The sequence below is a fragment of the Protopterus annectens genome, chromosome 4.part0 (genome assembly GCF_019279795.1).
Source record: "Protopterus annectens isolate FY-2018-M chromosome 4.part0, PAN1.0, whole genome shotgun sequence".
In the NCBI taxonomy this organism is placed as follows: Eukaryota; Metazoa; Chordata; order Ceratodontiformes; family Protopteridae; genus Protopterus; species Protopterus annectens.
Window position 1 is genome coordinate 303,205,751 of NC_056733.1, and position 23,468 is coordinate 303,229,218.

The following is a 23,468-nucleotide window of genomic DNA, read 5'->3' on the forward strand; positions in this document are numbered from 1 at the left end:
ATGGCTTTAAAAGAAATGTAGCACTAAGTGTTTTTAAGTTACACCCTGGAATAATTAATTGAATAAGTGACAATTGAACTGCATTGGTCAACTTGGATTTAATCTAATCAATGCCTTTAGATATATTGAATGTGTTTTAGTTAACATTTATTGAATCTGAAGAAGCGTGCCTTTGTGGATGCACGCGAAAGCGCTTATTCTCCTGTTTTAATAAAGAATTGCTTTTTACGTGGTGGTGGCTTCCAGTTTATACTACATCTTTCGTTCCTGCTCTGGAGACACCTTTAAGGGTCAGGTTTGCTGCCTTTTGCAATTTTGGATATCTTTTGCTTTCTCCTGTCCCTACGCGATGGATACCTCAGCACTGGAATTGGATTACAACCCAGAAAAGAGTTTTTCCAAATGGAATAATTTGTTTGACAAGAAAGCCAATCCTCTACTCACGTAGGAGTTGGCAACTGATATGACTCCTAATGAAACAGGTACTGTCAATTTGTTTTCGGAATTTAATCCCCTGTATAAAGAACTTGAAAGCAACTTATATAGACAATTCCGGCTAGTGTGGCAAAGACGCCACTTAGAGGCGTGTCTGCATTTTAAAATAGTTCCGAGAGGAATGAGAGTTCTGTGTATGCCATCTTACGGTAACTCTCATCCGGAACTTTTGAAAAACTGGCAAAAGCTTAATTTAGAGCTCAGCTTTAATTACATAAAGCTACTCATAGACTATTTTCTCCCTATAGAAAATGCCCTAACGGAGAAAAATGATAGCCTATATAAAGACATGATGAAAAGGTTTAAAGGGGAAACATTCATTAACAGACTTGACAATTTGATAAATCAAGTAGATGCTTATGGGGAAAGACTGCAAGCTATTAAATTACGAAAATTACAAAGAGACCATAGAGACTTCATGAATGGTCAGGTCTTTGTATGGGCGAGACAGGATCGTGACAACATGCAACAGAGAACCGAAATGGTAACTTCGGACACACAAGGGAACATTTTCACCAGCAATGTCAACATTTCCCCTTTAACTACTGCAACCACACGTAATAACATCATGGCGACATCGACCGGAAGTCTTAGACAGGCCTCGCATGAACTGCATGGTACTCCACCACCTAATCAAATGGCCATGCAGCAACAGATGGATCTGGGAGCAAGACCAAAACTACAACAGACCAATATTGAATCTTTTTTACCCCTACCGATGTGCATAAGAAGGGGTTCAAGAGGAAGATCGGAGAGTCGAACAAGAGGAAAAAGGAAGTTCTCAGGGGAACCGCAGCACAAAAGGGGACGACAGAAGGACTGAAGAGCCTGGTCTATAATTTATCTGATTTAATATTGAGTGACACAGACTATTCTTTGTTGAATAAGGGCTTAAGCTATATACCGGCACAAGTTAGTAATATTTCTGATTTATTAACTGATTTAAGAGCTTTTGCTCGCAAAATAGCGCTAAAATTGTCGTTTAAAAATGATTCAATTAATAACATAAATTCCAATGCTCAATCTAATTTTGAATGTTTTAAAAGGAAAAGCACATATACGCCTGCATTTCATCCTTGTATAGACTCATTTATTAAATTATGTGAAAATGATTTATATAAGCACTATATGTTATACAACAAGGGTTTACTGTCTTTGTTTCATAATTTAACAAGAGATGAATGGATGTCACTAAATGCTCTAACTAATAATTCAAAGGTTGTTATCAGACCAGTAGATAAGGGCGGGGGGCTGGTTCTGTTAAACACCAAAGATTATTTTACATATATGGAGCTTCTTTTAATGGATAATAATACATATAAACCAATAGATGAAAAAACTGTTCAAAGATTGATCTTTCAGGTACATCAAGATTTAAATGAACTATTATTATGTAGACAAATCAGCTATGACTTCTATCTTTTTCTATTAATTGAACATCCCACTTTACCCTATCTGAAAGGCCTTCCAAAAATGCATAAGGGGATAATACCACCTCCCCTGCGTCCCATTGTGGTTGGACACAATTGGGTAACAGAAAATGCTTCTATATTTTTAGAGAAGAAACTAAAACCATTAGTATCTGTCATTCCTACTATCCTAAGAGATTCATATCAATTAATTGATAACATTAGAGATTTGGATTTTTATGTATCAGAGGCACATCTTTTAGTTACACTAGATGTAAAGAGTCTGTTCACTGCAATTCCTAACCTATATGGAATGGAGGCTATTAGGTCATTGTTAAGCAAAGATGGGAAATTCACTAGTAATGAACAATCTTTAATAAATACTTTATTGGAAATAGTTCTAACCAATAATGTCATGACATTCAATGAGCTCTTCTATATACAACAGTGGGGGGTAGCCATGGGCACCCCCTGCGCTAACACATATGCCAACCTTGTTGTATATAGTTGGGAAACTACAAGCTTATTTACACACCCCAGTTACAAAAAGATACTTCTATATTACAGATTTGTAGATGATATACTTTTGTTATGGGATGGAACTATACATGAATTACAAAGCTTTATAATGGACCTAGAGAAGACCACAGACTTTTTAAGATTCTCAATTGAATACTCAGCCTCTGAGATTAATTTTCTGGATCTAAAAATTAAAAAGGATGGACAAGGGGGACTAAAAACCACACTATTTAGGAAAGAATGTTGGAAAAACAATCTGTTGCAATACGATAGCATGCATCCAAGGTTTATTTTCAAAAATATAGTGAAGGGACAATATGTAAGGATAGACAGAATATGTCAAGAGCTAGATGTAAGAAATAATGAATTCAACAAGTTAGAAAGATTGTTTCAAGAAAGAGGATATAATTTAGACATGGTCATGGCCATAAAATATTCTTTTACACAGGAAAATGCTCCTTGTAGGAATTATAGATATCCTAACTGTTTTGGTGCCAATAGAGCATGGAATTCTTCATACAAATATAATAGAAATTCTTTACAAAGGGATTCAAGTTATGTCAGATGTATAATCACCTATACCAGTGACAACAAACAGATAATTGATATTATTCTAAAGAACTGGCCTATTTTGGTAACGAATGGTGAAATTAAACAGTTGATAGGTGAGAGACCCACCTTTATATATACAAATTCAAAGAATCTGAAACAAATACTTTGTAATGAAAAAAGACCTAATAGACCCTACAAAACAAAAAGTCTACTTAACAATATTAATATAGGCACTCATTCATGTGGGAAATGTAGTTCTTGTGTATGGATATCAAAAGAGAAGAGTTTCTTTCATCCTGAGTTATTGTTTAACTTTGAATTTAGATGTACTGCAAACTGTGAGGACAGTAATGTTATCTATTTGGCAACTTGTGAGTCATGCCCAGCATTTTATATAGGCATGACCACAAGAAGACTTAGGGATAGAATACAAGAACACATATATGCCATTAAAAAAGCTGATCACAAGAATGCTCTATCCAAACACATTATAGATTTTCCTGAACATAAATTCTTTTTTAGAGTACTACAGAAAAGAGAACTAAATGTCAGGAAAGGTGATAACTTTAATGACTTGGAGAACTTAGAGCTAGACTGGATATTTAAATTCAGGGCACAAAGTCACCCAGGTTTAAATACATATGTGAGTATTAGATCATACTTAAAGAAACGAAGATATTAATCAAAATTTTTATTTGTCTCTAGGAATGATGGCCATGATCATATTAATATGTTAATATAGTTAGAATTTTTATAAGTCTTACTCCCTTTTTTTTTTTCTTCTTCTTTTGTTAACTAGTATGTATTTCATCAGATCATATGAAAATATTCATAACTAGATATACAACTATTTAACAACACTTAATAGTTGCTTTACTTGACCAGACATATGTCAACAAGGTATTATGTATATATATGAAAATGAAAGTCAAGGACATGACTGTTTATTAGTCAAAAACTTTTCATCTTTGAACTTCATTTGTAATGAACTTTTGATATTAGATATATGAAATCTGAAGGCTTATAACACTTATAACAATATATCCATCTTATAGAACATTCTGTGACTATAGTGCTTTTGACAAGACTTATATTGATATGTACATATAAATAGGAAATATGATAATTGATATATAATATATATTTGAATGAAATCAAAGATAGTTTTTTATATTGTATATTTTTATGGTGGCTCTATATAGAATTAATAGGAATCTATATACATAATTAAGGATAGAGTCTATACATGAACAAACTGTATTTATGAATTGCTTTAACATTTGTCTATATAAGCTAATACTGGCATTGGACTTTGAAGTATATATTTGTTGTTTTATTGTTCTTTTGATTTTACAAAGCTCTAATATAATTACTACTAAGTTAGATATTTATCATTTTTATGATATTAACATACATATTTAGTACTATATTTGACAATATATAGGGCTGTTATGCATTAAATTATTAACTATATATTTGCTATTAACAGTTCACAAACTTTTGATATATATTGCATTACTTGAAGCTGATGGCTTTAAAAGAAATGTAGCACTAAGTGTTTTTAAGTTACACCCTGGGATAATTAATTGAATAAGTGACAATTGAACTGCATTGGTCAACTTGGATTTAATCTAATCAATGCCTTTAGATATATTGAATGTGTTTTAGTTAACATTTATTGAATCTGAAGAAGTGTGCCTTTGTGGATGCACGCGAAAGCGCTTATTCTCCTGTTTTAATAAAGAATTGCTTTTTACGTGGTGGTAGCTTCCAGTTTATACTACATGACTACATGCTATTCCCCATTCACAATGTTTTGTGCTAGGAGCATAAATCATTTACCCCCCCCCCATTTCTGTTTATGTAGCAGCTGCCCTTGGAATACAGTAGTTATGACTATATTTATTATTTATTTTACATTTGTTGACCGGGCTAGTCCAACTGGACACATGTCCATTTTCAGTAGAGTTAAGTTAATAAAAATAAAATACATTGATGATCGTGATTAACATCAAGACCTTGATTACAAAGTTTAGAAAAAATATACACTACTACTACAAACATATTTACATAGTAAAGGGTTTGACATTCATCATGTTGAAGACTAAGAAAAAGATCAGGTTCAAACTAATTATTAAGATTGTTTCATAATATTACACTCAAAGTGACAAACGTTGGTAATATATATATAGTGGAAACGTGCTCACAGTAGAAAGTTTGTTATTAGTTAATACTCAGAGGTAGTTTCCAGAAAGACTGGACTAGAATCAGAGTTAAGGAAGCTTACTAATCACACTTTATGACTTTTGCGAGGGAGGTATACAGTGAAGCAGCAGTAGTATGAGGTGAGTGTTAGTCTGGGTCAGTACATGGACATAGCCATTGTGTTTTAAGAAGTATTTTTAGTTGCTTTTTGAAAAGTGATAATGAAGAAAGTGATGATAGTTCGCTGGGAAGCCTGTTCCAGGTTTTCCCCACAGAATTAGAGAAAAGAGAATCACCTGCTTTGTCGTAGGACTTATGGATGGTAACTAGTAATTTATCTGCTGAGCGAAGGGTTGTAAGATTTTGTAGGGGGTGATAAGGCTACAGAGTACTGTAGTATTACTGGGATGATACAAAATCTTATGGGTGATAGTAAGTTGTTGAAATTGAAGATGGCTTTGCAGTTCTAGCCATCCTACCTATTTGAGATTTTGACAATGGTGGGTTCTAAATGGGGAGCCAGTGGCAAATCTGGCAATGTTGTTATAGGAGGTTACCAGTTTGTTAAGGTTGCTTTTGGATAGATTAGTATAAATGGGAGAGGCATAGAGGAGTGTGGAGATCAGATGGGTATGAGCAATGGTAGTTCTGGTGATAAGGAAAGGTTTTATCCTGTAAAGGGAACCAAGCTTTCTGTTTACTGATTTAATAGTTGAGTTAATGTGTGAGTCAAAGTTAAGGTTGTGGTCAATTATCACACATAAGAGTTTGGTAGATGGGTCAGGTGATATGACAGTGCCATTATTGGAGATAACTGTGAGATCTATTGGGGAGGACTTCAGTGTTTGAGTGAACAGCAATAGTTTAGTTTTTGGGGGGTTCAGGAGGAGGCAGCATTGTAGGAACCAGTTTTCTACTAAGTTAAATACATTTTGGGTGATGGATTGGAGTTCAGCTGTAGAAGAGGTGGCACAAATTAATGTGGAGTCATCTGCATATTGTATGCAGGTAGCTTGAGGAAGATTTACATTTAGATCATTAATGAATATACAGAAAAGGAGAGGTCCCAGGATAGAGCCTTGAGGGACACCAAGGGTAATAGGGAGATGTGTGGATAGGTGATTGTCCCAAATGACAGCTTGTAGTCTATATTCTAAGTAGGGCTTGAACCATTGTAATGCCTGTGTGTCAAGTGAGAGTGATTTGAGTATGTTTATAAGTAACTGATGGTTAATCATATTGAAGGCTTTAGAGAGGTCAATAAAGAGTGCAGAGGAAAGCATGTTGTTATTACAATTTTTGTTAATGCAGTCAGAAAACGATAAGAGAGTAGTGGTAGTACTATGGAAAGGCCTAAAGCCATGCTAACAGGCAGCTAGTAGGTTATTTTGGAGAAGGTGATGAAGTAGTTGCCAGTGGATGCATTTTTCCATGATTTTGGCTAAAGGAGAGAGTAAGGCTACGGGGCGAAAGGTAGAGATTTCTGTTGAGTTACACCAGACATACTCTATATTTATTTGATGCTTGTTAACCGGGTTGGTCTAACTGAGCTCATGGCCATTTTCAGTGGAGACCCAAGGAGAAAACTTCCAAGGTACTTATACAATTATATGCATGTGCATATACAGAGAAAGGAAAAAATAGTGCATGAAATAATATATATATGCAGTTGAAGTAAAAGTAGACCATATACAGAGAAAAAAAATCAATAAATGACAAAATATAGTATTTTTCAAAATGAATATAAAAATCAGAATAAAGAAACATAAAAATTCTTTCACATATGAGAGTTTCAAGAGTCTATATTATATTCTCAAAAGCCAACAATATGGAAGCTGATCTTGTCGACACGAGAATGGTGAAAGCAGAGAACATCGAACGTGTAAACGGAAATCTCCGTAAGGGGAGATTTCCGTTTACTGCAATGTAGTGCAGTCTCGGAGTTGGTATGTTTAAGTAGCAGGGGGGCTTGGGCACAGCCCCCCACATGGGGGGTGCTGGGGGGGCTGGTCCCCCTGCTTAAACCCATTTTTTATTTTTGTTGCTTTTATAAGTTCGATGTTTGAAGACATCGACCATATGGTGTTCAATGTTTTCAACCATCGATCTTATAATATAGACCCGAGTTTCAAATAAGAATAAAAAGCATAATTAAGTTATATACAATATACCAATATAACAGGAGTATAACATTATACATGTTTATATTATTCAAAGGAGAAGGGTATAAAGCCATTCAAGTGATGACCCCTTGATTGTGCTAGTAGATATACACAGAAGTGAAAGGAAAGAATAGTGGAAGGAAGTATGAACTAAAGGCACTAAAACAATATTCTAATCCCATACCATGACAAAGCACACAGATAGTTTTAGCCTACTCTGCCACCACTGGACACCACGGATACTATATATTAATACTGAAGTATGTTCTAAAAATGTATAGAAAAAGGCAAAATTCAAATCCTGCACTCTTGGCACAGAAAATAGCAGAATTAACCCACAATGCTAACTGAAATTACAGCAAAAATTAGGCAGGGTAATTCCCGTAAGGATAAAAAAAAACTGTCTCATCAAACTAAATATGCAATTAAGAAGGCAAATTAAGTCAAATCAAGCCAACTTTGAGATTAAGATAACCTCTCAGGTGAAAGATAACCATAAGGCCTTCTTCAGATGTGTCAGAAACCTAAAGGGCAGGAAACAGCAATGTGCTGAACTAGTTGTTAACAGTGCCATGTTCACAAAGCCTTGTATATTGCAAACCTGTTAGTGAGCAAATTCAATTCCAACTGTACCACCCTCTCACCAACTATCCCAAAAGAAATACCCTCAGATATAACATATGCAGGCTGTACTCACTAAAGCCAAGAACACGGTCTCAATGGTCCCTGATAACATTTCAGGATACCTCCTGAACAGTGTAAAATAGGACTTATCAAGACCCCTGGAGTCACTATTCAACTACAGTCTTAAAACAAGCATTGTGCCACAAGAATGGAGGACTCAGTGGTCACACCCCTACATATGGGAGGACTTTCAACAGATCATGGGAATTACAAACACATTAGTCTGACTAGTCTTATTTGCAAAGCCAAGGAAAGAATTATAATGGAAATTATCAACAAAGCTGTAGGAGACCTCCAGATACTGGATCTATCCCAGTTTGGCTTTGTCAGAGGAAGGTCATGCTTACTGAATCTGGTGGACATATTTTAAAAGGTCACTAAAGCAATGGATGAGGGGAAAGCAGTACATACTGCCTACCTAGATCTGGCTAATGCATTTGGTACAATAACTCAATCGGGTATTTCAATAAACTCGTGGAACTACGCATAAACCCCTATATAACAAGCTGGATAGTTATCTGGCTCACTGATAGGACCCAAGTAGTTAGTATACATGAGACCACCTGCACAAAGATCCTAGATACCAACTCCTCTTTGGCACCTACTTCTCAAGGTCTAAGCCTATGTCAAAGGCCTGTGGCTGACCAAGTTCACAGATGATTGCAAACTGGGAGCAATCACTGAATTCACTCCAAGATAAGAACACCATTCAGGAAGGTGTAACACAAACAAACATACTGTGCCAAAGCCATAGCTTAAAACTCAATGCCAAGAAATGCATTATAGTATTTTTTGGGAAGTTGGCCACCCTGGATAACTATGTCATCAATAAAACACCCCTAAAATTTGATTCTCTAGTCAGGGATCTGGGAACTCATTGTAGATAGTAACCTAGCTTTCGACCAACATGTGTCCAAAGTATTAAGAAAATCCTTCTATGCTGCTTAATTTATAAGTAAGGGCATGGCATCTAAGTCCAAGGAGATCATCATACCACTGTGCTCGGCCCTCATCAGATCCATCACAGAGTATAATGCCCCTTCAGTATGTACCTGACTAGATACATGCAGCAAATGGAATGTCCATAAAGGTTCCTTAAAAAAAATACAGGGAATAAACAATTTATGCTGACTGCCTCAAAGTCCATTTTCTTTACTCGGTATCATACAGACTTCTGAGACGCGATCTTTGCTTGGTGTACACGGCGTCCCTAGACCCTGTTTTGATGACCCTTTTGCATATTCACAAAAAAACAGTATCAAAACTGCTAGATCAAAAAAAATTAATTTTGCTTCTGACATAAATAGTACATGTTGGAGAAACAGGTATGTTTTTCAGAGAATTCAAATTCTCTGGAACAGAGTTCCCCCCTAAACCTATTTAAGCGCAACTTGGACCAGTGGATGGGTAATCAGAAATTGAGCCTTCATTTGGAGCCTATGTCTCTGATGGGACAGGTAAGAGGTATGTTGGTGTGTGTGAGAGAGGCAGGCAATACAGACATACAGCTTAAATGGTAGTCGTCAACACAAACCCAAAATGCTTGTTGCATGACATCCTGACAAGATTACACTTTGTGAATCAGAAGTCCTGTCCAGTGTCTTGACTAAAACATGAGGTTGCAGATGCTAGTATGTAGTCATCTAGAAAAAAAGTTGTTATTTATTTATTTTTTTTAGTTGTTAGGAAGTAGCTCATGTTGTTGTATGGACAGTTAGTGTAAAGACATTCCTGTATGCATGCCAGATGTGCAAAAATTACTAATTTTGTTTAATCACCAAGGAAGTAATCACATTGGGTCTAGGAGTTAGAACTCAATCAGTTGCTTCCTGGAGTCAAGGGTACAGCATTTGACTCGTTCTACCTCTACTTGCCTACTGTATGACTTTGAACAAGTCACTTAACCAGACATACTGACCTCCAGGCATGCTTAGTCACACCACTCAGCGTGTCATCAGATTGCAGTATCACTTTTTGATACTAACTCTATCCAAAGTACTGGTTGTAGGGTAGTAAAATTGTTCCCATTTTGTACTTCATCCCCAGGAACTCAGAAAAAACCCCATCACTGTCAGAAAGTGTTGTATCCAAATAGGACCATTATGCGATGTGGGAAGTTGTGATTTAGAGACATATTATCCACAATGAGGAAAGACCTTATTATTGGCTAATGTGCATGTCAGTATTACTCCTACTATGAGTGCTTTCCTACAGTATCTGGCACAAGCATATTCCCCCATTCACTCCCCTCATGCACATGTACCCATTCAAATACACACACACACACACACACACACACACACACACACACACACACACACACACTCACACAGATGCATCAACGTGATTAATGTGTATTTAGTCCCAACACTTCACCTTCATTTTCTTTTAGTGGCCAAGAGTTACACAGAGTCTGCCATATTTCTGTATAAGGCTGTTGGACAATATAGGTGGACAATACCGTCAGTCAGAAACATTAAACTGAATGAAAAGGTCTAATTTGAATTTATTTACTACATATTTACACTATACAAAAATAAATACCTGTTGTTAATTGCATGAGCACAAGTTCACTGTTGCAGTTTTCACAGAATACAATAAGAAACAGTAATATTTCCTAGATGGTAATACAGAGTTTTGCATAATGATTCAAGAAGCAAAGAAGCTCTTACTAAAAGAAAATTAATTTCATCATCTTCATAACCATTTCCCTAACCTACTCTTCAAAGATTTATTATTCTTAGCAAATACAAGCTGCTGGTGATGACTCTGACCTATCTAATTAGACTGACATTTTCACGAAGACAGAAGTTATTCTCCAAAGGCACATTACCTGTGTTTGATTGAATTTCCTAGATCTCTGCGTGGGATCTGAGGTGACCATCGAGGCACTGAAAGTGTATCTGTAAGAAAAGATGAGGAGGGACTAGAATTAAAAGAAAAGTAATAAACAAATGCAGGCATTTTGGGGATTAGATAAACATTCCTGTTTCTTAGTACATTTCACACTACATACAAAAATAGAACACAATTTGCACTTTAATAAAGATGGATAACAGACAATACAGCTGTTTTGCTGCATTCTTTTTTCACTGTAGCATGATTAGGTATAAAGGACTAAAAATGTTGCTTGTTTTATCCACAACACAATGTTTAACGCAACATCACTGAAATGGCTTTTCACTTTCTACTTTTAGACCATCACATTTTGCCTTCTGTGAAGTACTCCCTCTTATGTTCTTGTCTCTCCTGCTTGTTACTTAAAGTAGCTTTCCTGAATGTTTGAAAAATATATAATAATATATAATAAATCCTTGTCTCATGGGCCAGCAATGTTTCTGAAGACAAATGGATTATGTACACCTGAGAAATTACTAAAAGTAGGTACCTGAACCCAAAAAGGAAATGCACAGCTGATTGTTAGTGTGGAATGCTGGACATTGTTTCTTGCTGATTTAAATGTTCATGTTGTACTGAAGTAGTGCTTTAATAAGGATGTACATTTCATAAACAAATATACATGTAGTGAAAAGCAAAATATCTCATCCAAGGACAAATATAGGCCTTTTTCTGCATTTTTGGAATTAGGAGGCCCACATATTGGTAATTCTGTATATGGAATTAGGCTCAAACAATGGTCTTTTCTGCAATTGGAATCAAGCATGTTAAATGAGTGACAAAGGGACTGCCAAAGAGTAACACTGCCTGTTTCCTCTCTGTGTAGGTGATGAGGGAACTGTTGCCCACCCTCATTAGTGTTTAGCAAACTACTTTCCTGGCTCTAAGGCAGGTATCTCTGCAATGACTCTATGAAATTTGGAAACCATTTAATGACATTCAATATCCTGTTATGCCACTGTAAGGATCTCATTCCTATACAAATCAGCATACATTAAGTGTTATTATACAATTCCTCCCCTAAAACGTGCACGCTGATTGGCCAGCCCATCCAGCGTGCCCGTTGTAAATCCCTCAATATACTAACGGAAAAAGGTCCGGTCGCCTGGACTTTTTCCGTTAGTATAAAACACTGTCTCGCTATGTTAAAAGAGTTTAACATAGCGACACAGGTTTAAAAAAAGCAACGGAGATCTCTGTTGCTTTTTTAAAGCTGTCTCGCTATGTTAAACTCCTTTAACATAGTGACACAGTGTGTAAAAAGCAACGGAGATCTTGCGATCTCCGTTGCTTTTTTTTTTTTAAAGCTGTCTCGCTATATTAAATGGGTTTAACATAGCGAGACAGCTTTAAAATAAGCAACGGAGATATCAATGGGTTTAATCTCTGTTGCTTATTTAAAAAAGCAATGGAGATCTAGAATACCAAACAGCGAAGGGCAGTAAAGCAGCAGTATAGTTATACATTACCATTATTTAATTAAAGTAATCTTTTCTTCTTATAATTATAATATAATATAATAACAATAAGGTGGTTCTGGGTGGCTGGGTTTGGGCTGGTTTGATTTTTTTTTCCTCCTGGTCCCTCTTGACCACCAACGCCAACCACCGTGGTAGTAATCAGCACACACCCAGGCGTGGGTTATTGCTATATTGAATTTCATCTTTCTTGTTCTGGCACTCCCATCTAAACTTTATAGATCCTCATGGATCTCCTCCATCTTCTAATTACTGTGTGGTCAGTTATCACCAGCAGAACATGCTAAGTTATGGTTCTGAATAAATAGCCCCCGTACTCAACAAATATCATTTCTTCATCTAACCATCTTTGACCTGATGGCAATGCAGACTACCTCCATCCAACTTCCCATCTTAGTTCATGCATTACTGGTGACTCTACCTACTATTACGGTAACAAATAAGAAACACTGTGAAAAAAGAAACATTTGATGAAAGTGAAGTACAAAATATCAAGTGTATGTAAGGAATTACAAATGACCATCACAGCCACTCTTCTTTGGCATTTACTTTTCAGAAGTCAAAGCAAATGTTAAGAGTTTAAGGATGACTGAGTTTACAAAAAATCCTCCAAGACAGTCTTTCCTCAAACAAATAGCTGGTGCCAAAACCACTGACTAAAACTAAATGCCAAGAATTGTATAATCGTATCCTTTGGCAAGTATAACTTCCCTTGTCACTATCACATTGACAACACTCTCCTGAAAGTTAATATCATAGTCAGGTATCTGGGAATCTATGTCAAAAATGAACTGTCCTTCTGTCTCCACATATCCATTATTGTAAGGAGGTCCTTTTTAATCACACAGTGTATATCTAAAGGTATGGCATCCAGATCCAGGGATGTAATCATTCTACTGCACTTGTTTCTCATCAGCCAGTCACTGCATATAATGCCCCATTTGGTATGTACCTGTCCAATCACTTGTCACAGCTGGAGCAATCTCAATGCTTTGTCTCTTAAAAACAAAAAATCAAGGGCTTAAATCACAAAAACTGTGCAACAGTCTCTCCTCTTGCCATGATACAGGTTAGTAAGAGGCTACCTCTGCCTTGTATACAGAGTATCAACAGACCCTGTCCTGTCAAATCTATTACACATTCATAAGGCCAATGGTAGAGTAAACACCTACCTAAGAGGTAAATATGTACCACAGAAAATATCTTTTCCATGCCTTATATGTGTGGAAGAGGCATCTTCCACATATATAAGGCAAAGTACGTCTCTTACTATATTCAAATGTAATTTGGAAGAATGAAAGAAAAACCTCAACTTCATCCTCAGTTTTGCAGTCTTATTTCTCATGGAGAGGAACGACAAATAAACATCCCAACATACCCTTTTCACAATGGGGATCTAAGGCTAGGTTTCTTAAGATCCTCACAGATGAATAATCTTGTAACTACTATGAACCTATGAATCAGGAAGGTAAAAGCTGAACATGAATTAAAAATTAGGGCTTATTATCAGGAACAATCTACCTTTATTCATTTATTCATGTAGAAAAATCAACATTTATTAATGAACGCAAGTCAACATTTATTCATGTACAAAAATTTACATTTATTCATGTACACAAATTGACATTTATTAGTTCTAGCATTAAAACAGTTGTGTGAGAATTCTACATAAACAGTGCACCAAACATTTCAACGTCAGAATATCTACACCTTGGCTTTCACAGTTAGACAAATACAGTCATGTCATCTTCTTCTGGAACATTGTCATAAGTGTCCAACCCCCCGAATTTTGACCTGAATTTCTTATGGCTCCATTTTCTGTAGAACCATTGGCCTCAATCTGTCATGCCTAGCAAGAGAGCTCCCCTTAAATGAGCACTGCTTGTCCAAGTAGCCTGCTCGTAGTGCATTGGCAACACATCTGTCAGTGATTTTATCCCATGACTTTTTCACCCAAGTCACGACATCTTGCAGGTTAGGCTTCACAAAGTTTCCGTGCTGATTTCTCTCCATTCTATTTTCAATGTAGTCATTGAGTTCCATGTGCAAATGGTCCTTGAATGGCTTGTTTAGTGCAATATCAAGAGTCTGGAGATAGGCAGTCATTCCTGCGGGAATCATTATTTGATCTATTCTTCTCTGTGCAAGGAATTTCTTCATTTCTTAGTGCTGGCTGAATCCCAGACTAGCAGACCTCTTTTGCCACCTCACAAAACAAGTGGCAGCATTACATCGACCCACTTTCTTATAGCTGCATGTGTGCACCATGCTTTTTTGGTTTCAAGAATGTAAATGCCTGAAACCCATTCAGTCTTATTATTCTTGCCCTTACTAATGATTAGAGGTGGGATTTTAAAATACAGGGGAATGTAGATTGATGAGGCACCCCTCTGATCAATTGTTGTTTGAGATCCTTGGCCCAAAAACACTGCAGTTTCATCCATAGCAATCATGTTGGACAGTTGGTATTTAGAAAAGTCAATGCCATCAACAAAGGACTTGAATGCAAGTGCACGTTTAATGACTTCAGTATCTTCCAGCTTGAACAGTGCTATTGATCTTCTTAGAGACCGTTCATATCGGTGAAGGAAGCCATCCAGCCAATGTTGTGATGCTTTGAATTCTTCTGGGGATATTTCTAACTGTGGGCTTGGATATCAGCCCTGTGCACAATCAAAGCCTTTGCTCTCCTGTTAACAATCCACTCACAGATGATGTCTTCCAGCTCAGGAAATACCTCTTCCCTTTGCAGAAAGCTGTCAGATTCTTTACAGAGTAGTTCTTTCTTTTGCACTCTTCTTGTCTGGAGGCCCACAACCATGCACTATCAAGCTGTATGTTGATCGATCAAAATGCCAGTGTTTATGGGCCAAGAATCCCAACTGTCAAGTATGAGTGATGGTTAGGTTACAGTAAGAATTGTGGAGAACCCCCAGGCAAGAAATCTTGACTTTCTGCAAAGAGAAAGTTGGGTGTCAATGGTCCAAAATGGTGAGCAATGTCAATAATATTATTTTATAATTCAACACGGGCAATAGCATCCAGCAATGTTTTTGTCACTGAAATTCTGCAACCCCCTGAGTCTGACATATTCCATAAAATGACTGTGCCCAGAAATCTTTCCTGAATGCTTAATAAATAGCAACAAACATACCCTTACAGAACCCATCCTTCAGCTTTTTACTTTCACAAACTCTTACTACCACATACCTGGTAGCTGAAGGCCAATCAAACTAAATGGCCTCAAACCCTCATACAACTGGACCCACAATAGAATGGTTTTGTCAAGGATAAGTCAAGCCTATGTTACTTAGTAAATCTCTTTGAAAAGATAATACAGGCAATGGACACAGGGTCTGTCAATAATGCATATATGGAGCTGACCAAGGCCTCTGATACCATACCCCGTGCTGACACTGAAAATAATCTAAAATACTAAATACAGCCCCATGGCTTATCAAATTTGATGATGACTGCAAGCTGGGAATTATTGTTCACCCCATATATAAAAAAGAATCACTACAGCAAAGAACAGTACTTGCAAACCAATGGTGTATGGAAAAAGATCTTAAATTGAATGCAGGAAAGTGCAATAGTCTGACATTTGGCAAACACCCATCATCTACAACTTACAATATAGCCAGTACATCACTGCAGACATACATCATAGTCAGGGACCTTTTCACGTGGATTACTTTGTCCCACTGCACCATGTTACTCACTTCCCTAACAGTATCACTACTGAAGGCACTCAAACATACTACACATACATCAACAAACACACATTAATAGACATATTCCATATTACTTAACCCTTACTCTGACCCTAACCTATAAACACTCTTGTACAGACAGATAATACACACACACACACACACACACACACACACACACACACACACACACACACACACACACAAAAACACAGATACCCATACTCACACACTCACTGCTAATGTTGAAATATTCGGTTATATCCAAACATTTTGGCATTAACAAACACAGAGCCACATCCAAGAACCAAAAGCATATCCCATGTTATACATAATCATTCAGCTCTCCACCGTTTGTTAAATCCTGCATTTGACAAATAGTGCTTTTAATAAAAATAGACAGCAGTACACTTTGTCAAGAAAGTGAGTACTTGGCAGAGTAAACTCCTACCATATACATCTGTGTATGTGTTTAGTTAGAGATACAGACACGAGGCCTGCTACTATATCTTTAACCTGTAACCTGTGCAAATTAACTAGGCTACTGCTACAAACTGCCATCAATGAGTGGCTAATCAAATAACCACTATTTTGATCCCCACTTTTAGAAAAATCCAGAAAAGTCCTTGCAGTCTGAATTTCTATTTAATCTAATTCATCTGAAATACATGGGCGTTTTTGGTCTTGTCAAGCTGTGCTTCAAAAAATTAGAATGCTGTATGTACAGAGAGAAAAAGTGTGCTCCTCTGTAGCTGAAAGTAAGCATTTACCTTGGGATTAAGCAGTAAACACACAAGTAAGGTCAGCCGTAAGAAGAAAAAGTAATTTAATATGACTGTAATGATAAACCATAGAGTACACATGCATTCGGAGCATATAACATGTCTATATATTTGCACTTGGCCATCAGTAACATTATACAGAAGCATACAATTTTGATCTCAGGAGTGCTTTTCCCATTAGGTGGTATGCATATGCATCCAATTTTAATGTGTGTTTGTGTAAATGTGCATGCGTGTGCCTCTGAGCACGTGTATGTCTTGCAAAAGACTGTGCTTGTGTGTATCTTCTAATTACAGTCACATTACAGTCAATTTACTTGAGATGCATATAGCCATGCAAATGAATGTGTTTTAAGCTGTAAACAGGACAGTGGTTTATAGTAGTTCAGTCTGGCATTTGTATATCAGGGTAGTGTTGAACAGTTCTTAGGTTTAGTATTAATCACAGTTGACATTTCATAATTTCTTGTAGTTTCAACTCCATTTAGTTAGTGCAATCCACCATGCCCCCTGGTGTTGAGGGCATAAGATCTGTCAAAAACCCAGATAACTTAAGTTAAGTCTGATTAGCAGCTTGAGTATGGGAGAATCAGGCAGGTGGGAGGAGTGGCTTTTTACTGGCTCAACCTTGCCAGGAGAAGGGTTTCTGCCAGTCATGTGACATGTCCTCCATGTGAGCAGCAGAGGTATAAATGCAGCAAAGAATGGAGTGTTGGAGTTAGCTGTTACTACGTGCGGTGGTGCTTGTAAAATCAGATTTGCCCAGTTTGGGCATACAAAAACTCCTGTGGCTGCAGTGTATGTGACACTGCCAGCTGTTCTGTTCTGAGTCACTTCCACTTCCCCTTCCTAAACTTTCAATAAAGTGATCCTTGACCTAAGGATAATACTGAGGGCAATAAGGAACAAATGTTGCTAAAACGGCAGCCCTAGAGAGCAGCAGATTGCCAACTGGAGTCCACACTAAAGTGGGCCAAAAATGTATTTTAATGAAGAAGGTAAAATCCACATCATAGTACAAGGGCAAGATGTCTAAGTTATTCATTTGTTAGCGGGGTGAATGAACCAGTCCTCAGACCCTATTCTGCCATAATGCAAGGGCAGGGATAAATACAATATGTAGGGACAGTTTTAGAAAAGACAATTACCCAACATCTTTTGGGGAAGTGGGAGGAATCCAGAGTACCCAGGGAAAAATCTATGCAAACAGAGAGAGGACTTGAAAACTCCACAGAGACAGTCACTATAAGTGAGGCTTGAAACCCAGATCTGTGAGGCAGAGATCTTACTGTTTTGCTATGATGATGATCTTACTCACGATAAACAGATTATAAACAATACCAAAATGTAGCCTATTTTTCTATACAATTTGATTTAATTTATGAATTACAATTATTTTTAAGCCTCTTTAGAATTTTAAAATAATGTTGTAGAATAACAGAGAGTACCAGTCTGCACCATTTTTTAATTTGGTGAGACAGACTTTGCCATGGCTGTACTGATTTATGTATACAACACACTTTTGAAAATGTATGCCCTTTTCAAATTAATGTTCACACTGTGTCTTGTGTGATGCATGCTTTTTGTTAATTCTCTCTCTCTCTGTATGTATGTATGTATGTATATATATATATATATATATATATATATATATATATATATATATATGGTTCCCTATCAGAAGCCTGAAACACTATAAGCCTGAAAATCAAAATCCTGAAACCAAAAGCCTGAAAATTCAAAATCCTGAAACTCAAAATCCTGAAAACACAAAATGGACATACTGACGTCATTGTGGCTTTGCTATTGTTAGCCCTGTGGTGTTAGGTCATGCGTTGGGTTCAGGTAATTGTGCGGTTGGTTTTATGTTAGGGTTAGGGGCAGTTTAAGTGAGTTAGGGTTAGGGCGCAGGTTAGGCATGTATGCAATAGTGACAAATATTGGGGTTAGAGGCGGTTTAAGTGAGTTAGGGTTAGGGCGTGGGTCAGGTGAGTGTGCGATAGTGACGGACCTTAGGGTTAGGGTTAGGGTCAGGGTCAGTTGGTAGATATTAGTGTCTTTATAGTGACATATTAGCATTATTTGTGTTTTCAGGATTTTGAGTTTTCGGGATTTTGAATTTTCAGGCTTTTGGTTTCAGGATTTTGATTTTCAGGCTTATAGTGTTTCAGGCTTCTGATAGGGAACCATATATATATATATATATATATATATATATATATATATATATATATATATATACACACACACATATATATCTATATAAATAAAAATGTAAATGTTCGTTTGTTCAAAATCTTAAATCTCCGAAAGTTCTGAACCGATTGCTTTGAAATTTTCACACAATGTTGCATTCAAATACGCGCGTGTTTTTATATACCTACTATTATATAGATGTCACATGTTGCATTCGAATACACACATGTTTTTATATACCTACTATAGATTCTATATATTTGTATACAAACATGCAATTTTATATGTTTTTGTTATAACTTTCTTTCTTCTTTTTCAGTGCAATCGATCTGCTTTAGTTCGTCCAAATAATGTCTCACAGAAGATCAAACTTAGGTCGTCGTACTCGCGGAGCGGAAGCAGTGCGACGAGTAATTGCAAATCAAACTGAGGAAGAACGGGCATCAGCGAACGAGCACAACAAAGAATGGCTCAAATACATGCCGAGGAAGCAGCAGAGCGATGTGCAGCCAGACTTGAGGATGCATGGTTGCGAGCACGGCGATCGCGTTTACAGCTTCAGATCTGCTTTGTTCTCCTCAATCGACACCAGCGGACGAAATAAATGCTTGCCTGAAATGCTCTACTTTGTGGCGACACGTAAAGACGTTAAAATTAACTATAAATTTGCCTGTCCAGCTGCAAAACGATCGATCAGCTGAGATATTCTCACATCAATTGCTGGAAATTGGGAACGGAAAGGTGCCGGTTGATCTGACCTCAGGACGAATTTCATTGCCTCATAACTTCTGCAGTTTAGTGACGGCAAAAGAAGAATTGGTTGAAAAAGTATTTCACAGTATTCAAACCAATTATAAGAATGATGATTAGCTGACTGAACCAGCTATTCTTGCAGCCAAGAACAAAGACGTCTACGAACTTAACAATATTATTCAGTCTAACATTCAAAGCGAGGCAGTCACATACAAGTCCGTCATCACTTTTGTGGAAGCAGATGAAGCGGTTAATTATCCAACAGAATTTTTGAATTCACTCGATCTGCTACGGATGCCACCGCACGTACTGCAACTGAAAATCAGCGTGCCAATTTTCATGTTGCGAAATATCAACCAGCCAAAGCTTTGCAACGGCACGTGGATTGCAGTAAAAAAATTAATGAGCAACGTCATAGAAGCAACAATCTTGACAGGACTTTTCAATGGTGAAGATGTCCGCATTCCTATGATTCCGACGGATATGCCATTTCAATTTAAGAGATTGCAATTCCCAATTCGATTGGCGTTTGCAATCACAATCAACAAAGCTCAGGGCCAATCTTTAGAATTGTGCAGTTTAGATCTACACACGGATTGCTTTCTCACATGGACAATTATATGTTGCATGTTCTAGAGTCGGCAAACCAGACAATCTCTATATCTGCACAGACAATGGAACAACAAAAAATATTGTATAACCACAAGCATTGTGAAATTAAACATATTAGAAACGTGCACTTTCTCTTTTCTTTCTTTTCCATTTAACCAGACTGAGCCACAGCAACGCGTGGCCGGGTACAGCTAGTATATGTATATATATATATATATATATATATATATATATATATATATATATATATATATATATATATATATATATATATATATATCCCTCTGGTTAGACTCTTGCAGTCCATCACCAATGGAATCAACATTCAGCATTGACAAATATGTTTTTTTAATGCTCAATCACTAATATTTTGGTTTATTCTCTCTACACTTCCAGTTCACACTGATCACTCAAAAGCACCCATCCTTCCACAGAATCATCTCAGAGGTGGGCCTAGTGGTCTTACTAGCACTTTTTCATGAACCAGGTCCAGGTGGCGAAGCAAGTGACACCCCTCAGAGTCAACATCTGGGTCCACCCCTGAGTGGGTCAGGAACTCTTCAAGACATTTTTCTCCTAATTGCTATGAGCATACTAGCCATACCACGTATGGTGATGAAAATCAGATGATTAGGAGAAGGCAGGTCCTTGCTTTGCATACAGCCCACTTCTAACTCTCTTCCATTGTGTGGCACTGGAGCTACACTGCAGCTGCTCACAAAATGCATCAGTCTCCTAGGTTAGCAGCATGCCACTGCAGAATGCATATCACCTAGGTTAATATGCTGTGGGAAATACATTCACAGTCGTGCAAGTGTCATGCTGTCTTCTTCATCCAAAATGGGCAAGCTGGCATTGACTGCTCACTCCCATTCTTCCCCACACAGACTTCCTTTCAGAGCTTCATCCCTATACATCATGAGGCTAGAGATGACAGTCCTCATTTTGTCATTGTTTTACTCACATAACCTTCAGTATGTCATCTTGGTCAGTAGCATGTTTCTTCTCAACTGCTGAACCAAGACTTTTTTTTCACTCTTTCCAACCAAATACTCTTGCCTTCTGAAATTGGTGATGTCTCTTGCAAACACAAGATAGTTCTACTACAAAGTTATTGTGTAGCCATACAATACAGTTTACACTGCTAATACTTAGATGTGGGTTTGCTTGACATGTGACCTTTAATTACTGACTCAGTTGTTACAGTGGTACACTGACAAAGATTCATACTCCTGCATCAGTATGCACTACAGTGGTTACTATGGTAAATGGTGATATGACAGAGGCTCATTTTGTTGATGGAACATTTCATAAAATGTGCCCCTCTCTCCCAACAGAGTGGTATGACCACCTCAGATGAGAATCTGTTTAGTCAAGAGATGCAGGATAAGGGGTTCTAGCCAGCATAAGGGGTTTGGGCAGCTTGCCTTCACCCATATCACCCAGGGCAGTATTTTTTTTTTGTCAGCAAAGTTTAGAGAAGTATCCCACTGACAAAACAGGACTCAATTCCATATAACATACCTGGTTATAATGTCTGTTCTCAATGTACTGTCTGTGCTCATGTAGAATAAAGTTAACTGGCTGCAATGCAGCAGTTGGACTGAATATCACTTTTCTAGATCATTTTGCTGATTTTTTTTTTGTACATGCTGTCAAGCTTAATATGTGTAATGTTTTTAAATGGAAAGACTTTTAAGATAAGCACACTGGTTCATCTTTCAGTTTTTGCTACTAATTACCTATTAGTCAGCAACCCTAATAACTGCATTTCTCTCCGGGCCTCCGCTGAAAAAAGGCTCTGTGGAACTTAGTCGGACTTTCCCGGTTAACAAATGTTAAATAAAAAAAAAAAAAAATAATGGTGAAATGAGAATGCTGCATCTTGAAGAAACATTAATTTTGCAATGATATTTCGGTAGCGTTGTTACCTCACAGCAAGAGGTTCTCCAGTTCGATTCTCGGCTGGGCTTGGGAGTGCCTTCTGTGGGGAGTCTGCATGTCCTCCCCACAGTTGGGTAGCGTTCGAAAGACATGCGTGCGTGAATGGGTGTGCCTTTGTTGAAGGTTGAGCATCGAGCTGGCACCTTGGCGTTTTGTAAAAATCTACTGCCAATCATTAACAGAACGGAGTTCCGCTGTGGCGACCCCTTACCGGGAAAAGCCGAAAGACAAACAACAAAAACATTTCAGTAAGAAATGGTTATTTGTTGCTTTCAGGTATTTTAGAATTACTTTACTCTCATTACTCAGTCAGGCTTCAGAGAACTCAACACTCTTTTTGCCCCAGCCTTCTGACCAGACTTTACATGTCCTCCCCAACTCTGTGTGATGGGGTTCTGGGTGCAACAGTTTGTTTCCATTTCCCAAAGTAATGCCATAGTTGAAATGGCAATCCTTAAAATTGTTCTTAGGTGAGGCGTGTGTATGTGTGCCTTTGTGTATACACATCTGCAGAAAGACTGCCATCCTATCCAGTATTAGTTTCCTGTCTTGTATCCACTAAATGCTTGTAAAGTTTGCAGCTTCCCTATAGCCCTGAAAAAGATAAAGTGAGTAAATCAGAAAATGAATGGATGAAATCCTGACAGTAATCATTATCTTTCTCAGTTGTGGTTTACTGACTTCCGTTATCAACAGTATGACATCAACTACATCTGTGACTTTTATGATGTCAAAATAGTAAAAAAAGCACCACTGAGATAAAGCGAAGCTGTAAAACAACCAAATGTCCAAAGTTTTAATACAAATATTCCAGTTTTCGGACACTGATGATGGACCTTGTCCGAAAGCTTTGTTTTGGAAAACTGGAATATTTGTATTAAAACTTTTTATATACTTCTTATACTTTGTGCTGTGAAGCTGTTTTTTCTCTTTGGACTTTTATGATGTCTCCTCCTAGTTCAGTTCCTTTTAGTTATGAATTCTCTTTTCATCCATCCTTCAGATGAGACATTAAACTGAGGTCCCATTTGCTTGTGTTGGTGGTAGCACAGGTGAATTTAAAAAA

General features: G+C 37.3%; 1 protein-coding gene across 3 annotated transcripts in view; it reads right to left on the minus strand.

Annotated features, from left to right (window-relative positions):
• KSR2 (kinase suppressor of ras 2) overlaps positions 1-23,468 on the minus strand; it is a 2,556,886-nt gene that overhangs the window by 998,444 nt on the left and 1,534,974 nt on the right. For all 3 annotated transcript variants that reach the window (XM_044068294.1, XM_044068293.1, XM_044068295.1), the window contains exon 6: positions 10,860-10,929. In XM_044068294.1, coding sequence (XP_043924229.1) covers positions 10,860-10,929 — 70 coding nt within the window. The remainder of the gene's footprint in view (positions 1-10,859; positions 10,930-23,468) is intronic.